This window comes from Folsomia candida, unplaced genomic scaffold (genome assembly GCF_002217175.1).
Source record: "Folsomia candida strain VU population unplaced genomic scaffold, ASM221717v1 Fcan01_Sc023, whole genome shotgun sequence".
Classification (NCBI taxonomy): domain Eukaryota; kingdom Metazoa; phylum Arthropoda; class Collembola; order Entomobryomorpha; family Isotomidae; genus Folsomia; species Folsomia candida.
Window position 1 is genome coordinate 1,808,605 of NW_019091215.1, and position 17,890 is coordinate 1,826,494.

Consider the following 17,890-nt stretch of genomic DNA (forward strand, 5'->3'; position numbering starts at 1 on the left):
GCAATTAGATGTTACATTTTTAAGATTTCAATTGTCTTTGAAACTTGCAATATGAAACCAAAGTACTTCACTTCCAACAATGCGAGTACTTTTAGACGAGTAATAATTTACAAACTGATTGATGGACGCACAATCATAGTACCGAAATTTTTTGCGCTTAACTCATCTAACTCACTTAACTCATTTAACTCACCTCATTTCATAGTGAGGTGAGGTGACTTGAGGTGAGTTACTGTTTCGGCCAACTCACTAACTCACCTCACATTTAAATGAGGTGAGGTGAGTTGGGGGATAACTCACCTCAACTCACCTCATGGGCAACACTAATTTGATTAACTCAACCTGTACTTGTATTATTTTTAAGAAAAAGTAAATATGCAAGCACGTTGTGGGAATTGGAATTGTTAAGGAAAAAATCATTGTCCCCAATAATTTAAAAACAGGATAGGAACAGAGCCTAAACGTGAAAGGAAGAAGTTAGTTCGAAAAGCATTACGTATTAACTAAGTAAAATGCATTTAAATTTTTGAAATTTGATTATCTAAACTTTATGTTACACATAATAGGTTGTATCTTATTCATTGAAATTTTAATTAAATTTTTGGATTTTATTGTTTAAATTTAGGAATAATAAAATAATTTTTTGTAAGAACCACTATTGGCCAATGCATTAATTTTTTTAACCTTTTTTTAACGTAAGTTTGGTACTATAGTAGGTACTATTGAACATGATCCAAGTCTACCTACCCGGTGGCAAGAAGTCGCCGTTTAGTGACTGTGTTGTGTTACGGTTTGAGGAGATGAATGTGACAACATTACTTATTAGGTGATCACCAGTGATTTCAAAATAATTTCGCTTACACAAGCCTCTCGCTAGGACTAAATTTACGTACCTATGTTGTCCTCTGTCTTTCCGGTAACGCTCCTTAAACTTTTTCCATCAACTTGAAATTTAGTAGGCACTTAAAACATTCCAAATTTGAATTAGAGTTCGTAGGTGATCATGATTTCTCCGGCATGTCGGCTGGTCATATATATTTAGTTTCCTCACACGTTAATGCACATTCCCTTGGGAATGATTCCAACAACTTTTGTTTTACCTTATATTAAGGAATATTTACAAAGGTTTATATGCAAAAAAATATCTGAATATCATTAAGATAATGGAATATGTAACAGACTTAGCAACAAGGGTGTTAGGGTACTCAAGGTGAAAAGTGGGGAATTCGATGTTGCAGCCTAAACTCGCAAATGATTATTCAAAAAATCTCCATAATTTTAAAATACGAATTGTGTGTTGTTTATATATATTTTATTTGGTTTTGACAGTTACTTCATTTACAATCGTGTAGGCTTCTTTGATTCAGTTAAGTTCAATTTTCTTAAAAAAACAATTTAAACTATCTTGTATGTACATACTAACTATATAAAAGTGATCCCTCTCGAATTCCCCCCTTTCCGTTTACGTATAGACTTTAAACCTGTAACCGAGGCGTACGACCATTGTTTGCAAACAATCTAAACTTTTTAAAGCCAATACAAGGCGTAGAATCCTGTGAGTAATAAGGGATACTACCAGGGTTAAATAAATTGTGGGATTAGCATGGTCGCGTTGGATACTACACCGTCAACCGTCCGTATTGCTTTAGCACCCGAAGTATATTTGCTTAAAATTGTATAAGAACCCATACAAACATTACGTGCATACCTGACAGCTTTCCGTTTACGTGATCCATTTCCAAAATTAAACGATTCGACATGGGCGCACGAAACGAGCTTAAAATAGGGTTTACTCTTATTAGGAAAGTAACGTATTCGTGGTCCTAAGTCTACATACATGGGTAAATATTCTAGGTTCTTGCCACGTCAGGAGGCAAAGCAGAGCCATCCCGCTGATAAAATTCCAGCATTATTAAAATGGAGCTAATCTCTTTATTGTCCGTTTTCAAATTAGACAGTTGTGAAGTTCACATTATTGTGGAAAACGTTAAAGCAAACATCTATACTCAGGAGCCATTCCTCCCCGAAATTCCTATCTCGATCAATACGGCAGAAACTTTAGTCTAAAGATCATTGTATTTGGCGTGACCCTTTGGTTCGACATACACCTATACTGGAAAAGCATGTTCCAGAAAAAAGTAATCCGTTTGGTGGTTGGCAATACCAGGATGTCAAGAGCATTCAGTGCCTCGCCGTTCTATTCTTGACGTCAAGTACGACCTCACTTTCAGCGGAACATAGCAAGAGTAATATGCATAAACGGAAGTTTAATACCTTCGTATTTTCCCTAGCAGAATCTTGGGATTTGAGGTTGTGTAGAAAGTCGGGAATTTATCAATCAGTAACCACAGTTCTGCCCTTGTCACGTTTGAAAGAGAAATTACAGGTGTTCTTGTTCTCTAGTGAAACGAAAGAAAAGTTGAGCGCAAAATTACTTTTCTCTTATCAAGTAGCAAGCAAGCATCGGGTTAATTGGTATTTTTATTCAGTGATCGTAATCCCATGCCGTTCATGTGTAACCAACGGAAGGCGATATCTATCTCACATTTATGAGAAATCTCTGCACGAAGAAATTGTTGGGGAAGTTGTGAATGAAATAATTCAATTACGGGGTCCCTTGTTAGATGGAAATCATGTGGTATGTGCAGGCTGGAACTGCTTTCGTGAAGAGTTGCGGAGAAAAATCGTTCCTAGAATTGTATATCTTGAAGGGATTGAGAAGTCGGAGACCTCGCTTATGAAACAAATTTTGCAGTATAATAAAAATCTTAGTATTCGCCACTCCATACAATTACGTAGATCAGAGGGCAGTTTTTTCGACGGTAATGGACATCCGCTATTGTCGAAGCCTAAGAGGCGTAGTGGTGTGGTAAGGTATGTAAATTAATATATTCTTATTATATACATCGATTACACATTCTGGACGTTTCTAATTTCACAGAAATTACAATACCTACGAATGGGAGGAGGTGCTATCCGTCAACACGGCCGGCTACAACTTCATCACATGCTGGTCCGAAACACCATTTACCTTCCAACTACTAATACCGCCTTTCCAAACTGAGTGCTGGATTGCTGTCTGTTTAACTGCCACCATTTTGACACTGCTAATCGTCGAATATGTAAAATTTCTATATCCCAATCTTCAAGGACCTTTCTCTGCCCAACTGCTAATCATTGCTGCCTTCTTCGAGAAATCATTACCATGGCCAAAAACACTATTATGCTCCACGTCTTTTCGAATATCAATGGGAATTTTCTCTGTCGTGTCTATTGTATTGACGCAAGGGTATGTTGGAGTACTTATAACGGCTTTATCTTCAGCATTCCCTCCTACTCGGGTGACAACTTTCGACAAGCTGACAACCCCAGTTTGCAATTATGACACCAGAAATTTGACAGGGTCAAACAGATGTCCTTCGCATATTTGGGTTGATACCGAGTTTGAGCAATTATTCGGGTCACGGCCATTTAGCGATGTGACAGACTTTAAGATATTTTCGACACGTAACCCAGTCGGTCTTAACGTCACCACTGAATATGAATATCGCTGGTCCGGGCACAACTTTTTCAGTGGTGTAGTCGCTTACATGAAGGGCTCAATCGATGGCTTTGAATTAAGTCCAACATCAGCAAAACAACTAAAGATGTATAGCGTGGTACTATGAAATATCTATTATTAAAATATGTCCAGTTTCATTTAGTTAAATTAATAATTTTATTTATGTAAGGCCTCAAAGGTTTTCCTTTCCACAAATCGTTTGGACATTTTGCTGTACAGTCTTCTACATCCCAACCATTTCTACGATGTAGGATATAATGGCGACATGTGGCCTATCTTGATTCCTGACAAGGTCAAGATAGTTAATGAACTAATGAAATGTAACAGGGTGATTTGGGCAGATGAAGTGGAGATTATACAAGACGCCTACGAACAACTAGCCAGGTATGTACCCATTGATTATACCAAGTAATTTTCTCTGATGCAATAAAAAAGTTTTAGGACACATCATTGGAAACGTTTTTACACCGGAAGAAAACCAATTATGCAATCATCGGAAGCCTATTATTTGAAGTCTGGAGGAAATTCGAATATCAAAATGATGCTAAATGCCTTACAAGAAACTGGCTGTTTTGCATACATGTCCCGTAAGAGAATCCAAAGTATGAGATCGGAGGTACGCGATTTTCAGAAACGAATACCATTTTACGCTAGCACCTTTAAATGGAAACCGCTAAATGAATCAATGCCCCTCTTCTACCCACCCACCCAGTATGAACGATCAAGAGTGAAGAAATTGAAAATTAGTGATGGAATTGCAATAATTTTTGTCGTGATTTTAATGTCGTTTGCACTGGCCGTAAAATTGTTGACGGCTGAGTGGGTGATTTTTAGTAGACGAAATATTTGGCACAGTATAAAGCATATAACTCATAGAATGTCGGTGCTATTCTTTAGAGTTCTCAAGTATTTAAACTCTATTCCGGGTGCGATTAAGGATTTCATAATTTCAAAAAGAAGTTACCCGCGAGTAACACCATTTTACTTCTTTATACCAGCGCGTAAAACCCAGATAAGGTAAATATTCACAAGTATGAAAAAATGAATACGCACGAAAATATAGTATTACATGTTATGTAATTCAACCTTTTTGTATATAGTAAATGTATACGTATGTATGTAGTATCCACAAAGTGGATACTACAAATTACCTCCTTTAAATGAAGGGAGCTGATAAACGAACAATTTAGCAGTAAAATATCTGGCCCGATGCTACAGAGGTTTTAAGATCTAATATCAAAGTTTCAAATCTTCATTTTACACGATACCAAAGCATGCTTTTTATGTATAGATTCCAAATATGGTTTAAGAGGGTATTGCTCCGTGCAAGGAACTAAACTGATGAACTTTGTTGCGTGTTTCCTCCAGAGACCGTCGTGCCTTGAACAAATTTCAGAGTAGTTCATCAACACATTGTTAACATGCGATTGGTAAAACTTCATATCCTGTTGTCCCTGTCGTCGCTAAACATAGTTCCTACCTCGATCTATGCAAAGATTAGTTTTTTTATTTGACAAAAGCCATGTGCCTTGTACTTTTACGTGATGCTTTCTAACCAGATTTAGAAAGGAATAGTCATTGGGAAAAATCAAGTTGATATTCCGTGTTGGGTTAGAATACCAGAAGCGAAATATGTGTTTCCTAGCCATATGCATTTTTCCAAAATTTCACCGGAATCGGTCCATCGAAATAATAAGTACACAAATAGTACAACGACAATACAAGTACATCGGCAAAAACGCCCAACTGCATAAATTTCGATTACCATCACCTAAGTTTAATCTCGAAAGTATGGAGATTTCATACTCCTCAGAATTTATGTGTTTTAAAAATTACAATTTCTTAATTCTGAACTGTCTCTGTCTAAAGAATTGAAAACCTTGTGCGAATATACTGTGAAAATTCTAATGTTTAACAATTTGTACTGACGTTTATTTTAATCGTCGAATACATAGATCTTACACATTTTCGGTCCCCATCCACCACATGTAGATGGTAGGAAGTATGCTTTCTTAGATATATGCCTGTATGTATATGCATGTCCAACTATTATACTCCTCAACCTAAGGTTGATAACCTGAGCAACTTGTAGGAGTAGGGAAGCGCACAAGATTATATGGTCAATTTACATATCTAAGGCCATCACCGAAAATGGATGAGAACTTTGTACAAAGCAATATGTGGATTTATGTATTTTCAGGTTTTGGGTAAGCTTTCAGCATATCTTCATCCAGATGAAGGAATACTTTCCAAGCTTAAAAACTACTCCAACAAATATATGGTCAAAGGTTCGAATAAAAATAACTTTAGGAAACCCTTCAAGCGATATTTATAAATATCATTTGTCTGCAACCCTTCCCTTCCTAATGCAACCATTGTGTGAAGGTTAATTTAAATGAATGTTTAAATTAGGAAACATGCTTTTACGATATAAGTTATACCCCTACTTATACATATATCGGTCTTCAAGATGCAAAAGAGTGGTAAAAAGTATAAAGTAAACCATACCATGTCGCTTGAATATAACTGCAGAATTTGAAACACATTTACTCAGGACGTCCAATAACTGACTACATATATATCTATCTAAAAATAATCCTGGGCCAATACTGTCAGGCGTCCTTTTTTACATACTTCAACCCTTCCAATAAAAGCTTATCTTACCCTTCATTTCTAGATTGTATTAAGAAAAACGACAACCTCCCTTTCTCGCTGGGAATTACTGCTATATATTTTTTAGACAATAATATTTAATTTAATTTTTAAAAGCACGTCAACATAAAATTTGTAAATCTCAACTCCAAAAGTGTCGAATTTAAAAAACATCACATTCGCTTCATTTCCAAGTTTAACCCGACTTTGCAATGGAAGTAGCCATTACTGAAACAAATGTTGTTGTACAAGGGCCGAGAATTGTTACACGTGTGAGTTTCATAGATAAGTCTTTAAAAATTATTTGTATCAATCACTACGATTTTTTCATTTTAAAACAATTTGTCGCATATGCTTTATATGTTGTAATCCATGGTAAATACATATTCCAATAAAATCTATATTTCAGTTGCCCACGCGAGCTATCGAAATGCAGTGGGATATCGAAGATTTTAAAATACTTCTCGGACTTGAAGACGGATTGGAAAGGATCCGACTTCCATTCGAATTTGGACCAGAAACCGGGATCAAATCGCGGTGGGAATTCTTCTTTTGTAAAGATTCCCGCGGATGGATGGGATTCTGGTTGAAAATGTTAAAATTCGAGGAGACCAATATAAATGTGGAGGTTTCTGGACGTCTAGAATCTCAAGGTGCTATTGAATTGGCGCAACGGGACTCAGATATAGGTACCAAATATAAACAATACAAAATTGTATTTTTTGCAATAATGAAAATCTTATTATCATTATTAATCACGGCTTTTTCTGGTCTTCTAACCAACCACACACCAAGGAATGCTTATAAAATAATTTTAGTTTGAAATTAAATTAACTAATAAATATATTTTTTTCCTATCAAGAATTTGCTGACTCTACACCCGAAACCTATTTTTCACATGGAACCTTCAGATCCGCCAATCTAACCCATGTCGTTTTTCCAAATATGGCAAAAGGCTTAAAGTGTTCCTACATTTGTCCAACCAACCTCCATTCCATCCTGACTGAGGGTACTTTAGCGTTACGTCTTAAGTTTACGGTCTTTCTCAACAAATTCGTGGACACGGTTAAGGTAGGTTTAATGCTTACTACTTATAGAATAAAGAATCCTAACGCTACAAGCTTTTTAATCCGACAAGCCCAACGTGGAATATTCTACGTACAATACTATGTACATATAATTTTACAAGTTTATGTAGTACAATTGATAATACACATCTTACTTGACAAGTTCACTTTGAAAAGTTACAAGTTGCAACTTTTAGAAACCAGTGTGGGAATTTATAATTTTGAAGCACTTATTTCGTCCAATACCCGAATAACAAATTTAATTCGCTTTCAACTAAAGCTTAGCTACGACTTTTATTCTACTCTATAATTCTTGCAATTTTTAACCGAGTGACTAAATTAAATTAATTAAATTAATAGATAAATATTCCCAGTATTCTAAACATTTCAAACATGGGTTTCAGGAACCCGCGTGTGCCGGTATCAAAGCAAAGTCGGTGTGTCGCCTTAATCAACAAAACTTAATGTTGGCCATGTTCTTGGAAGGGATTGGTTCCGACGTGACAATCCTGACGAGGGATGACCAACACGTCAAAGCCCACAAGTGCATCCTCTCCGCAAGCAGTTCCGTCTTTAGAGCCATGTTTTCCACCCAGATGTCAGAGAAGGAGGCCGGGATGGTGGAAATGTCCGATATTGGATCGCAAGCCTTGAACGTTTTTCTCAGATTTTGCTACACCGGAGAAATTGAGGACAATTGGGGCGAGTTTTATGCAGAACTTATATACGCGGCGGATAAGGTATGAAACTGTCTTTGGTAAGATATGTTAGGAGTGTTATAACACTCCTAACAAACCAGAAAACCACGGTATTTTTACACTCTTAGAAATGTGGTTACGATTATAAACAGAAAGTCTACGCCCTTTAGCCATGGCTACAAATATATACCGGCTGGTTGAAATTACCACCAGTCTTTTTCTTAGGTGAGTCCATGGTTATGGAAAAATACCTAGGTAAACATTCAGTAGGGTCCTGAAAAGTGACCACAGCCTCTAAAACCGTCATTTCTCAACCGATTTTGATGAAATAAGCGCCCAGAGTCATTTATGATTGAGCAGAATCTGATTTACAGCTGCCAGCCAAGATTTCTTAGTAGTTGTTTAGTTATTTAAGAAAAACCACTGTTGTGATGGGTTATTGACACATTACAAAAATTTGAAGGCCCAAATGGAAAAAGTGGATGGTAATAAATGTGCCAAATTTAATTATATTTCATTTAAAATTTACATGAACCAAATCGGATGAGGAATGAAAAAGTTTTCCTTACGACGAAAAATTCATGTTGCGGATAGTTAAATATGCCTGGTTGCATAGCAGTAACTATGTATTGAGATGAGATAATTACGTAGAAATACATCGAACTAAACATTGGATGACAGTTTGAAGAGAGACCACACCCTATAACTTTTTATAATTTTCAGTCGATTTTGATTACCGAATTTTTGACATTTTTGTCCCCAGGGTCTGTGTGATCGGAAAGAGATTGAATTTTATATTTCAGGCAAAACCTAATTTAAAAATGTTTCGCCTTGAAGTGGAAAATAGATTTATCTTTTACATATTTCAAATTAATGTTTTCAAAATAGTTTGTTAAATTACATGTTTTCATATGACGAAAAAAGTATAGTAAAGTTGAGTCGTAAAAGTACTGTAGGTTACTTAATACGTGCATATTGTGGTCATTGATTACCAAGTAAAAGTTTAAAATAAACTAAACCTTAAAAAGGATTGCTTAGGTGAGTCCTGGATGTGCAATTAAAAGGATGAAATAAAATCTCACCTACCTAACAAAGTTTCAGTATTATCAGCATCACCGCCCTGTGAACATTGACTGGATGGTTAAATATTAGATTGTTTTGTATCCAAATTCTATCAAGGACTGCAACTTCAAAATTACAATTATATCATTTAATTTGTACAGCTTTTTGTATAAAAATACTACGTAGATGTATAAAGAAAATATTTACAGGGCGGTGATGCTGATAATACTGAAACTTTGTTAGGTAGGTGAGATTTTATTTCATCCTTGTAATTGTATGTACATCCGGGACTCACCTAAGCAATCCTTTTTAAGGTTTAGTTTATTATAATACCAACCAATCAAATTTCTGTGAGCTTGCATATTTAGCTTTTCAGTCCTGATAATAACTGGGTATTCGAGTATTCCCACTCGGATACAATTTATTACCAGATAAAATTGAAATTATTCTTAAAATCTGTTATTTAATTACCTTTCATAAGGTACATATCTATACCAAGTTAGTATACGAAATAAGTATACTTTAATCCCAATATCAGTCAATTATCATTACACAATTTCTAAGAGTGCGGAAACCAATATTTAGAAAATTATTAGTACTTCAAATCGGAATCCCAAATTAACCGAATTAATTTCCCTATTTAAGTACGACATGCCGCTGCTGATGGATTTTTTCGACAATATGCTCCCCACCCTGTGCACAAAGGAAAATTGTCTGGATCTCGCCAAGGTGGCCAATCTACACAAACTTGGTAATGCTAAAGAGCACATAAAGCGGGTGGTTGCCAGGTACTAAATAAATAAATCTAAGCTTAAAATGTCTTATAAGAGCGAACTTATAAAATGATTCTTCTGAATTACAGAGACGTTGATCTATTTATAGATCGGTTGTTGCAATTCGAATAATGCAAGACGTGAATTCACATATACTCAAAATAATTCTGCATTTATTACCCTAGCTAAACCACCATGGTAATAAGTTTGTCATCATTGGTAGTAAATTTTGCCGCTAGCCTGTTAATATTTCAACTCCTCATCATTCAAATAAATTTATTACCAGTCTGTAACAAATTTAGCACCAGGGTTGCTGATGTGGTCGAACTTTCCCTATTCCCTTATCGTCGGATGCCCGCTAACTTTTAAGATTTAAAATTGAATGGAAGGGGGCAAGCACACATAACATGGACATCAAAATTTAAAAAAATATATATATATAAAACTTTTATCACGTATCAAAAATTTTTATTCGAAGTAGAAATGACTTATTTTTAAAAACAAACAAAAAAACACCTTGTCCTTAGTTAAATGGCATTACGTAATTTGTGATGGACCTTTTCCACTCACCAACAACTGTTTTACATAGTGAGAAGTCTTATGGCCGGGTGCTCGAACCCAGTATGGGCCGGTTCGACCACATCAGCAAGCCTGTTTAGCACCATAGCCGAAGATTCGCATTCGTCATCGCGTAATACTGATAATACTTGTTATCGAATTATTTTGTGTAACTATAATGAACTTATTAATTGCATTTTTTAAATTAATGGTTCAATTTACTATTTCCAATCTCGACCTATCATAAATTTTAAATTGTTATAAGAAGTAGTGGGAAAAGAAAAATAAAATCTTCTGAGAAGAATTATATTCACCAATTTACAAATCAACATTACGTCAACATTCCCATAATGTTGGATCTGTCCTTTCGTAGTGCATAAAATTTCATGCCAAAAAGTGTCTTAACAGATTCCATCATTCTACATATTTTAGGGTCAGCCTGACCCTAAAATATGTACCTGACCCGGTCAGGTACATATTTAGATCTGTCGTATTATCCAGATGTATTTTTTTCAAACTTACCCAATTCGATTTCATTAATTATTCCTCATTATTATGTAAAATGTGACCACCCATGATACGCGTATCTTTCTACCACATAATACTATCATAATTTAACGTGAAATAACACCAAATTGGTACATATTTTAGTCTCTTGGAAAATTTTATACCCCTGTGCATATGAAAAAAGGCAAGTACAATTCATCCAAGCCAAGTCACAAACGCATACTTACGCTGCATATGCATAACCCCAATGTGCATGCATTGTGCCATTCCTTCCGATTCATGTACCCGAACGCATCCCGACTTGGGCCAGAGCCGGCTTGGTGGTGGCTCCATTCCATCTTTTCATTCAGCTGGGAAAACACTCACAAAAACTTATTTTCACAAACCAGTAAAAGAATTATTATTTAATCCTCTCTCCACATTCGAAATTTTAAAGACATGGAAGCCCTTCTGGAACGAGTGACCTCTTTAGAAGTCATGGTGTCAGAGTTAGTAAAATGGACGAACTTTCAACCTGGTGAGATTTTTTGGCACACTTTTGCAAAAACAATTACTACCATATTATACCCCTTCGCATTAATTTGCGACACTAATTTTTTTAAATTTAATTATCTTTTCTCTTAACTTCAGACAAAGTTGCCACACTTCCCGAAAATGACGACCTCGCCATAAATGACCCATCACCATCCCCTTATCTAAATAACCCCGATTCTGACCAGATTGACATAGAAAACACAATTAAACTAGAATATTCCACTGAGGACGTGACTGAACCCTTTAACGACGAGGAGGAGGGTGAAGTTCGACACATAGGTGACGACCCACTCGGCGACATTCCGGATTATTCCCTCACCACGATCCCTCCTCAACCAACGGTCTTTAGTTAATCAATCTTCATAAATTCTCGTATTGTAATTAATTTGACAACTTTTTCTCGAGTAGGTTTTTATCGGAGGTCCGCCCTAAAATCAAGCTCAAACCACCTCCACCCGACCTCCGACAACTTGGACGGTCAAATCCATGGAAAGAAAACGTTATCGTGTCGTCAAGAAGAGTAAAAACATTTTATTTCTGAGCAACAGGTCTGCCAGATCCACTGGTAAAGAAGTGTCCCAACATAGTTGTTCAGTTTGTGGGAAAATATTCATGTACAAGACCCATGTAATTAGGTAAGCAAAAATAATCCACAGTTGCTTATCAACCATATTATAAATACACATATTGAGAAAGCTTATCAATTTTTTTGTACTTTTACTTATAAAACTTTTAAATACATACCTTGAAGGAACAATTGACACCGCAAATTATAACATTCCTTCCAGTTGAAAAAATAAAAATAAAATATACAAGTCAAAACAAGAAGTAGAACACAAGCAAAAAAAGTATTTAATACCTCCATTAATTAATTACGCCTTAATTATTTTTCAGGCATCTTGAAGGTATCCACAAGTGGCCCGTGTTCCCTTGTCGATTGTGCAACCGGAAATTCTTCGACAAGGGAGAACTCGACCAACATGTCAAGGACATCCACAAATTCGTCAATTTTCCTTGTCTCCAGTGTGGAAATCTTTTTCACTCCCACGACGAGCTGGATTCCCACGTGGAATCCACCCATCCCAAAATGCCGACTGAGGATGATTGTCCCGTTTGCGGAAGAAGGTTCCAGTGTCAAGGGAATGCTAATCGACATTTGAAAAGAGTGCATAAAATGGATCCAATCGCATAAGGAGACATTTTACAAATATTTTGGGTATTTGACTTTTAAAGTTTGTACTAACTGATAATTATTGACGCTTGAATAAAGGTTTACAAACAAACAAATAATACTAATTTAAAGTACTTCTCACTATTTTGCATGAGGTTGCAATGAAATCACAATAATTGCAAATTTACTTTTACCATCACTTGCTCATGACCAAGGGGAAATTTATAAATTTAAATTTAAATGATATATGTACTCGACGTTTTTAATTGTAAAATTGCTATTTTTCAAATTCTTTATAATTTCTGAGGATATTTATCTAATAAATCGAATTATATAATATAAGCGTAATTATTTACTAATCGGAAAAAATAATTTCCTATCAATGGCGTGATTGCGAAAAATTTTTGAAGTGATAACTTGTAGACTGGAATTTTAAACAAGTACATAAATATGTAAATCAGTAAATATTTCTCAGTACTATAATAAAGGAAACTAAACAATGATTAAGGATCTGGCAACATTTTTATTTCTTTTGTTCTCAAGACATGTATGTACATCGAGAGGACAGTCGATGCAAAAGTCAGACTACCTGGATACTTAAATATTTACAAGTAACAAATGTAACAATTATTTAGTTAAACGTAGATAGTAGCAATTATTTTGTTTATTTATGCAGATAACCAAAAACTTGGCCAAAATTTAGCAAAAAACCATTCAATCATTCAGATACATTAGCATACTAATGCTCATAATGCATTAATTTTGTAATCAGATACATTGTCTCAATAACAAGTACAAGTTGTGACGCCAGACGAAATGTCGCTAATGTCACAGCCAAATGTTTGACACAAATTTATGAATGCGACATCTGTAGAGTCCACACAAGTTGCCGAGACCGGATCATATGTGCATTCCTGAAGACTCCCGTTATCCATTTCACACGCGGCTTGCATACTTGAACAAAACTCTGGCAAACAAATTGTAATGCAAAATTAACTGCTTGGATTTAATTTCAATTTAGTTAATACCTTGATTTTGACCCCGAGCGATCATGCCGAGTGATAAGGTCAAGATAAGAAACACGGCGATCCTCATTTTAACGGGTTTTGGATGGGTTGGAAATCCTAAAAATTGGAAACAAGGGTATGAGGAAAATTGCTAAAAATATTTTTACGTGATTGGTATCCAGGTTAGTTTACGGCTTTTTTTATCTAAGGTGTGAGGTACCTTTTCAAGTGGCGAAGTATATATTGCGATTATGTATTAAACCTGACTTGACCTATATCCCAGAACTGTTTGCAGAAGGTTTGTTACTCGTTGGAAAGGAGAAAAGTGACTGGAGTATTTTTTTGTGTGAAGGCAATCGCTTTTTTATGGTACCTTACAGGGTATGCATAAGTACGACAAACATGCATGTTTAGCTCTGCCCAGTGTTCCCAAGTACTCCGTACTTCATATTCTACCCTGCAAAATAGCACAAAACAAAGTGGTGGCTTACTTGTGCATTGATACTCGTGAAATGTGGGTGTTTATTTATTTGGGAAGTGACCTCATTTCGAGACACCTTTTCCTCTTACTCTATTGTTATATACGTACTAGATACCTACAAGTACAAAGAATATTTCTTATCCATCACAAAACCTTGAACCATGTAAATATCTGTAGGCTTTGTCAATGTATCAACAAATTATACAATGTGCAGGGTTTACTGAAAAGGCAAAATTCGATCTAAACTGAGTTCAGGGTCTTCTGATGGGTATTCCGTTTGTGATTTTTTAACAAAATCAAGTTGGAGAGGAATTATTTTATAAAAATAATAATAATATTTTTAATAATAATAAAAATAAAATTGTTATCCAATTTAGGTAATTTTGAAACCGCTATCATTCAAATTGTTTCTGGCGATGACTTTTGCACCGATGTTCGTTTCTTAATTTTACGTCACACGTCATTTGAATAAAAAAAATCATACCATAAATTTCTTTGTGGTAAAGGTTTATGTAATAATTTACTAATCGTCGCAATGAAATAAAAATTATTGAATATTATTTAATAAGTACTAAGCCTGTTTCAGTGATATATTTAGGATTTTAAAATTCTCTAAAAAAAAACTGGATTGATTCTTGTAAATTTAAAATTCTTTGGTAGTGCAGCTATCGGAATTAATTTAATTTGGTTGCATAGATTTTTCAGTTTTCGCCGTGAAATGGTGGATTAAAAAAATAGAAACTTTTAAAGTCCAACATATATAACTGAAACAAGCTATATGTACATTTCATACACACATTGGAAATCACATACGTTGGAAATCATTACATACAAATGTATGTATATTTTTGGGTAGTTCACTTAAAGTTGATCAACAATAAAATAAATTTAATTCGACACTGTTTAATTTTATAACTCTTTGCAATATGTACGTGGGCAAGATTACTCAACAAAAATCTTTGCTGTATCTGTAATGTAAAAATTAGGACGGAGTGTCATTTTACATCTAACAATAAGTATCATATACTTGAGACGCATGAGAAATACTAGACTAAGCTCCTTCCTTGGCCACACTACAGGAAGTGCGAAATACTTCACACTGACTCGCCCTCTTTTCAATCGATGCCATCATAAACAAATGTCGGCTGAGTATTTTTTTTCTTAATCCAATCATTCGTAACATTTTTGTACAATTGTACCCAAACTTGAACTCCGTTTATTGCTCCTTCATCTCTACGGCAATCCGCCAAAAATTCTAATTGATCTTTAATCCTGCCTAATTAACGCAAGAATTTCTCAGTTCTGTCCAAATGTTTCCATGACCATGACATTGTTTGACATTAGCCCACTTTTTACACAAAAAAGTTCCTTGATTCTTGTTAAATCGCGTCATATTACAGCACCGGAATCGAGTTTTAATTAGTCCCTAATGGAATCCTAGCTCACAATGTTACAGTAAATAAGTATTCAATTCCATTCCCAAGCGTAATCAAGAAATCTAGAATAAACTGAAGCATTCGAACTCTAAATAACTACGCAGTTCACACTTTACTTTTCAGTTGATTTTTTGTGTTACGTTCGTACTCAACCTGTTCGTACGCAACCTCTCTTTTCCTACTTAAAAGGTAAAATCTTTAATAAATTTTATATAACAGTTCATAATCTTAAGAAATAATTGAAATTTACATGTTTACTACATAGTTCATAAAAAATAATATATGTATATTTTTTAAATATCGCAGACATGGCCGAATCACACATGCTAGAGAAACCATTTTCCAAAGAAGAGCTCGGAAATCTCAAGTTGATGCTGGAAAACCTCCCATCCTACAAGGACAACACAATCCACAACTCTGAATACATCGTATTCTGCAACGCCGCCGGTATTCCGAACACCCCTGAACAAGCCGAGGCGTACAAAAATTATTTTCGCGTCCCACGCGGAGATGAGTTAATTCTTATCAGCGATATCATGAAAGTGTTCGAAAGCCTGCACGATATCAAAGCATACTGTCCCACGGTTGCAAAACATTTCGACAAGAATGGCGACGGGGAAATTTCAATGGAAGAATACGAAGCTGGTGTCGCCGCAATGAAAGCCTTCGATCCAATCTTGTTTGGTGAAAAGGGGAAATTGAAGTTTGATGAGGTTATCCAAAAAGCGGATAAAAACAAGGATGGGAAGTTACAAGTTGAAGAGTTGGCCGTTTGGTTTTCAAATATGTAACATTACATTATGTACTATATGTATGCTCATTTACAATTTTGAATGTACAAAAGCAAGATCAAACAAAGAAAAATGGTTTTTCTTAGGTGAAACAAATACTTAAGCCTACTATTAAAATTTATGTATGTAGCCATGAAAAATTTACCTTTAATTTGTGATTACCAATCATCTCAATAAACATTAAATTGTATATATACGACAACAATAAGCACTACATATATTTCATTCAATGGCAAATGTTTTACACTCCTATATTTATTAAATGTCGTCATATCCGAAAAAGAATTATATTTAAAAAAACAAATTGTTTTCAAATTTATATGATTATTTTTACTAATTGTAAGTCTGCAATCCCCATGTATAACTAAGAAGTTTTTTTACCTGATATTTAAATGAGTTTATTCCGCAAAAAGTTTCGATTACAAAACCAAACCAAAAAGTTACTTCACCAAATAACTATCTCTCATTCCACTAATCATAAGATGTAAACGAATCTACCGGAAACGCCAACATCAACGAGACCGTCTGATCCAAAACTCGAGCTCGATACTCAATCTTAAAACTCTTCTTAATCACATACGACCTACCACCGAGGTAGACATGAAACCCCAAAACTGACGCTGCCCTCAGCCTTCTATACAAGATTTCCGACCTTGCCTTACATTCGCGTTTCATGACGTTCAGAGTGGAATCATAGCCCTGATAACTTTTTGCCACCATGTCCACAATTTGCGTCACAATAATTCCAAAAACTCCCGCGACATACGGAAATGTCAAATAGGCCGCGATCGGAACAACGTCAAACATAGTGAGGGTGGAATAATTGAATATCACCTGTAACAATTAAGACATGGTTTTTATATCAGATGGTACAACAAATTATTATGTACTGCGTGGTAACAATTTTATTACAATGGCGGTAGGCTCTCAATAATTTTTGCAAAAATTCGTCTCTGGCGGAGGTACTATGCGGCTCTACCGCTTAGATAATAATTTATCTCCTACGGGAAGCATATATACAGAGACTAAATCCTGCGCAGGCCCCTTTGTCTCCGCTTGGGTAATATAAACCGGAGGTAAGTTTGCATTTATTTTGGCATGTTTGCATAATAACTATACAGTTAGATAGAGGTAAGTTGTTACTACTCGTGGACAAATTGTTACTATAATGTTGCCCCACGGTAGAGCCGCATAGTAACTCCGCTTTTAATAAATTTATTGAGAGTGTGGAGTACAGGCGGTAATCCGCTGTTACCACAACTTATAGAGTGTGTATCTACCTGCATCACAAATCCCACCGTGAAGACCAATGTCAGCATCCGCGTCGCCCACATCCTCCTGCGAGTGTAAAGGATTGCAATCTGCCTATAAAAGAACAACCCCGCGAAACGATTCCTTTTCGTAATACCTATCCACATGTGCGTCTCCCTGTTCAAAAGGTTAATTACGAAAAGTGCGAAGAAAATTAGGAGCGCGACAAGTCTGCACGACTCAGTCCAAGATATCAGAAGCAACGCAGATCTGAGTAGGATACTTCCGAAACTCACAAGTGAAACTGGCATCCAATGCATAAAATAATAGAAAGGGTCGA

The 17,890-nt window shown here is 35.5% G+C and overlaps 3 protein-coding genes across 14 annotated transcripts in view; 2 read left to right on the top strand and 1 right to left on the bottom strand.

The window, feature by feature from the left end:
* LOC110858869 overlaps positions 1 to 17,890 on the bottom strand; it is a 123,615-nt gene that overhangs the window by 23,765 nt on the left and 81,960 nt on the right. The gene's annotated exons all lie outside the window — the stretch shown is intronic.
* Positions 6,363 to 10,221, top strand: LOC118438610 (TD and POZ domain-containing protein 4-like). Its single transcript, XM_035859149.1, has 6 exons — positions 6,363 to 6,486; positions 6,624 to 6,903; positions 7,077 to 7,285; positions 7,686 to 8,021; positions 9,687 to 9,829; positions 9,904 to 10,221. Exons 1-6 carry the CDS (start codon positions 6,427 to 6,429, stop codon positions 9,944 to 9,946), a joined length of 1,071 nt encoding a protein of 356 aa, XP_035715042.1. The 5' UTR covers positions 6,363 to 6,426; the 3' UTR covers positions 9,947 to 10,221.
* On the top strand, positions 11,198 to 12,705 carry LOC110858865 (gastrula zinc finger protein XlCGF57.1). 2 transcript variants are annotated; one of them, XM_022107751.2, is made up of 4 exons: positions 11,198 to 11,396; positions 11,510 to 11,754; positions 11,822 to 12,048; positions 12,308 to 12,705. In XM_022107751.2, exons 1-3 carry the CDS (start codon positions 11,318 to 11,320, stop codon positions 11,843 to 11,845), a joined length of 348 nt encoding a protein of 115 aa, XP_021963443.1. In that variant the 5' UTR covers positions 11,198 to 11,317; the 3' UTR covers positions 11,846 to 12,048; positions 12,308 to 12,705. The 2 variants fall into 2 exon arrangements, with proteins under 2 accessions (XP_021963443.1, XP_035715047.1); XM_035859154.1 differs by having other exon boundaries at positions 11,203 to 11,396; positions 11,510 to 12,048.

What these genes read in the sequence shown, in the direction of transcription:
- LOC110858865 (XM_035859154.1), top strand. Translation starts at nt 11,900, where the DNA reads ATGGAAAGAAAACGTTATCGTGTCGTCAAGAAGAGTAAAAACATTTTA. An exon ending in TACAAGACCCATGTAATTAG is followed by an intron (nt 12,049 to 12,307) that starts GTAAGCAAAAAT and finishes ATTATTTTTCAG; the next exon opens with GCATCTTGAAGGTATCCACA.
- LOC118438610 (XM_035859149.1), top strand. Translation starts at nt 6,427, where the DNA reads ATGGAAGTAGCCATTACTGAAACAAATGTTGTTGTACAAGGGCCGAGA. An exon ending in GCAACGGGACTCAGATATAG is followed by an intron (nt 6,904 to 7,076) that starts GTACCAAATATA and finishes TTTCCTATCAAG; the next exon opens with AATTTGCTGACTCTACACCC. An exon ending in TTATATACGCGGCGGATAAG is followed by an intron (nt 8,022 to 9,686) that starts GTATGAAACTGT and finishes TCCCTATTTAAG; the next exon opens with TACGACATGCCGCTGCTGAT.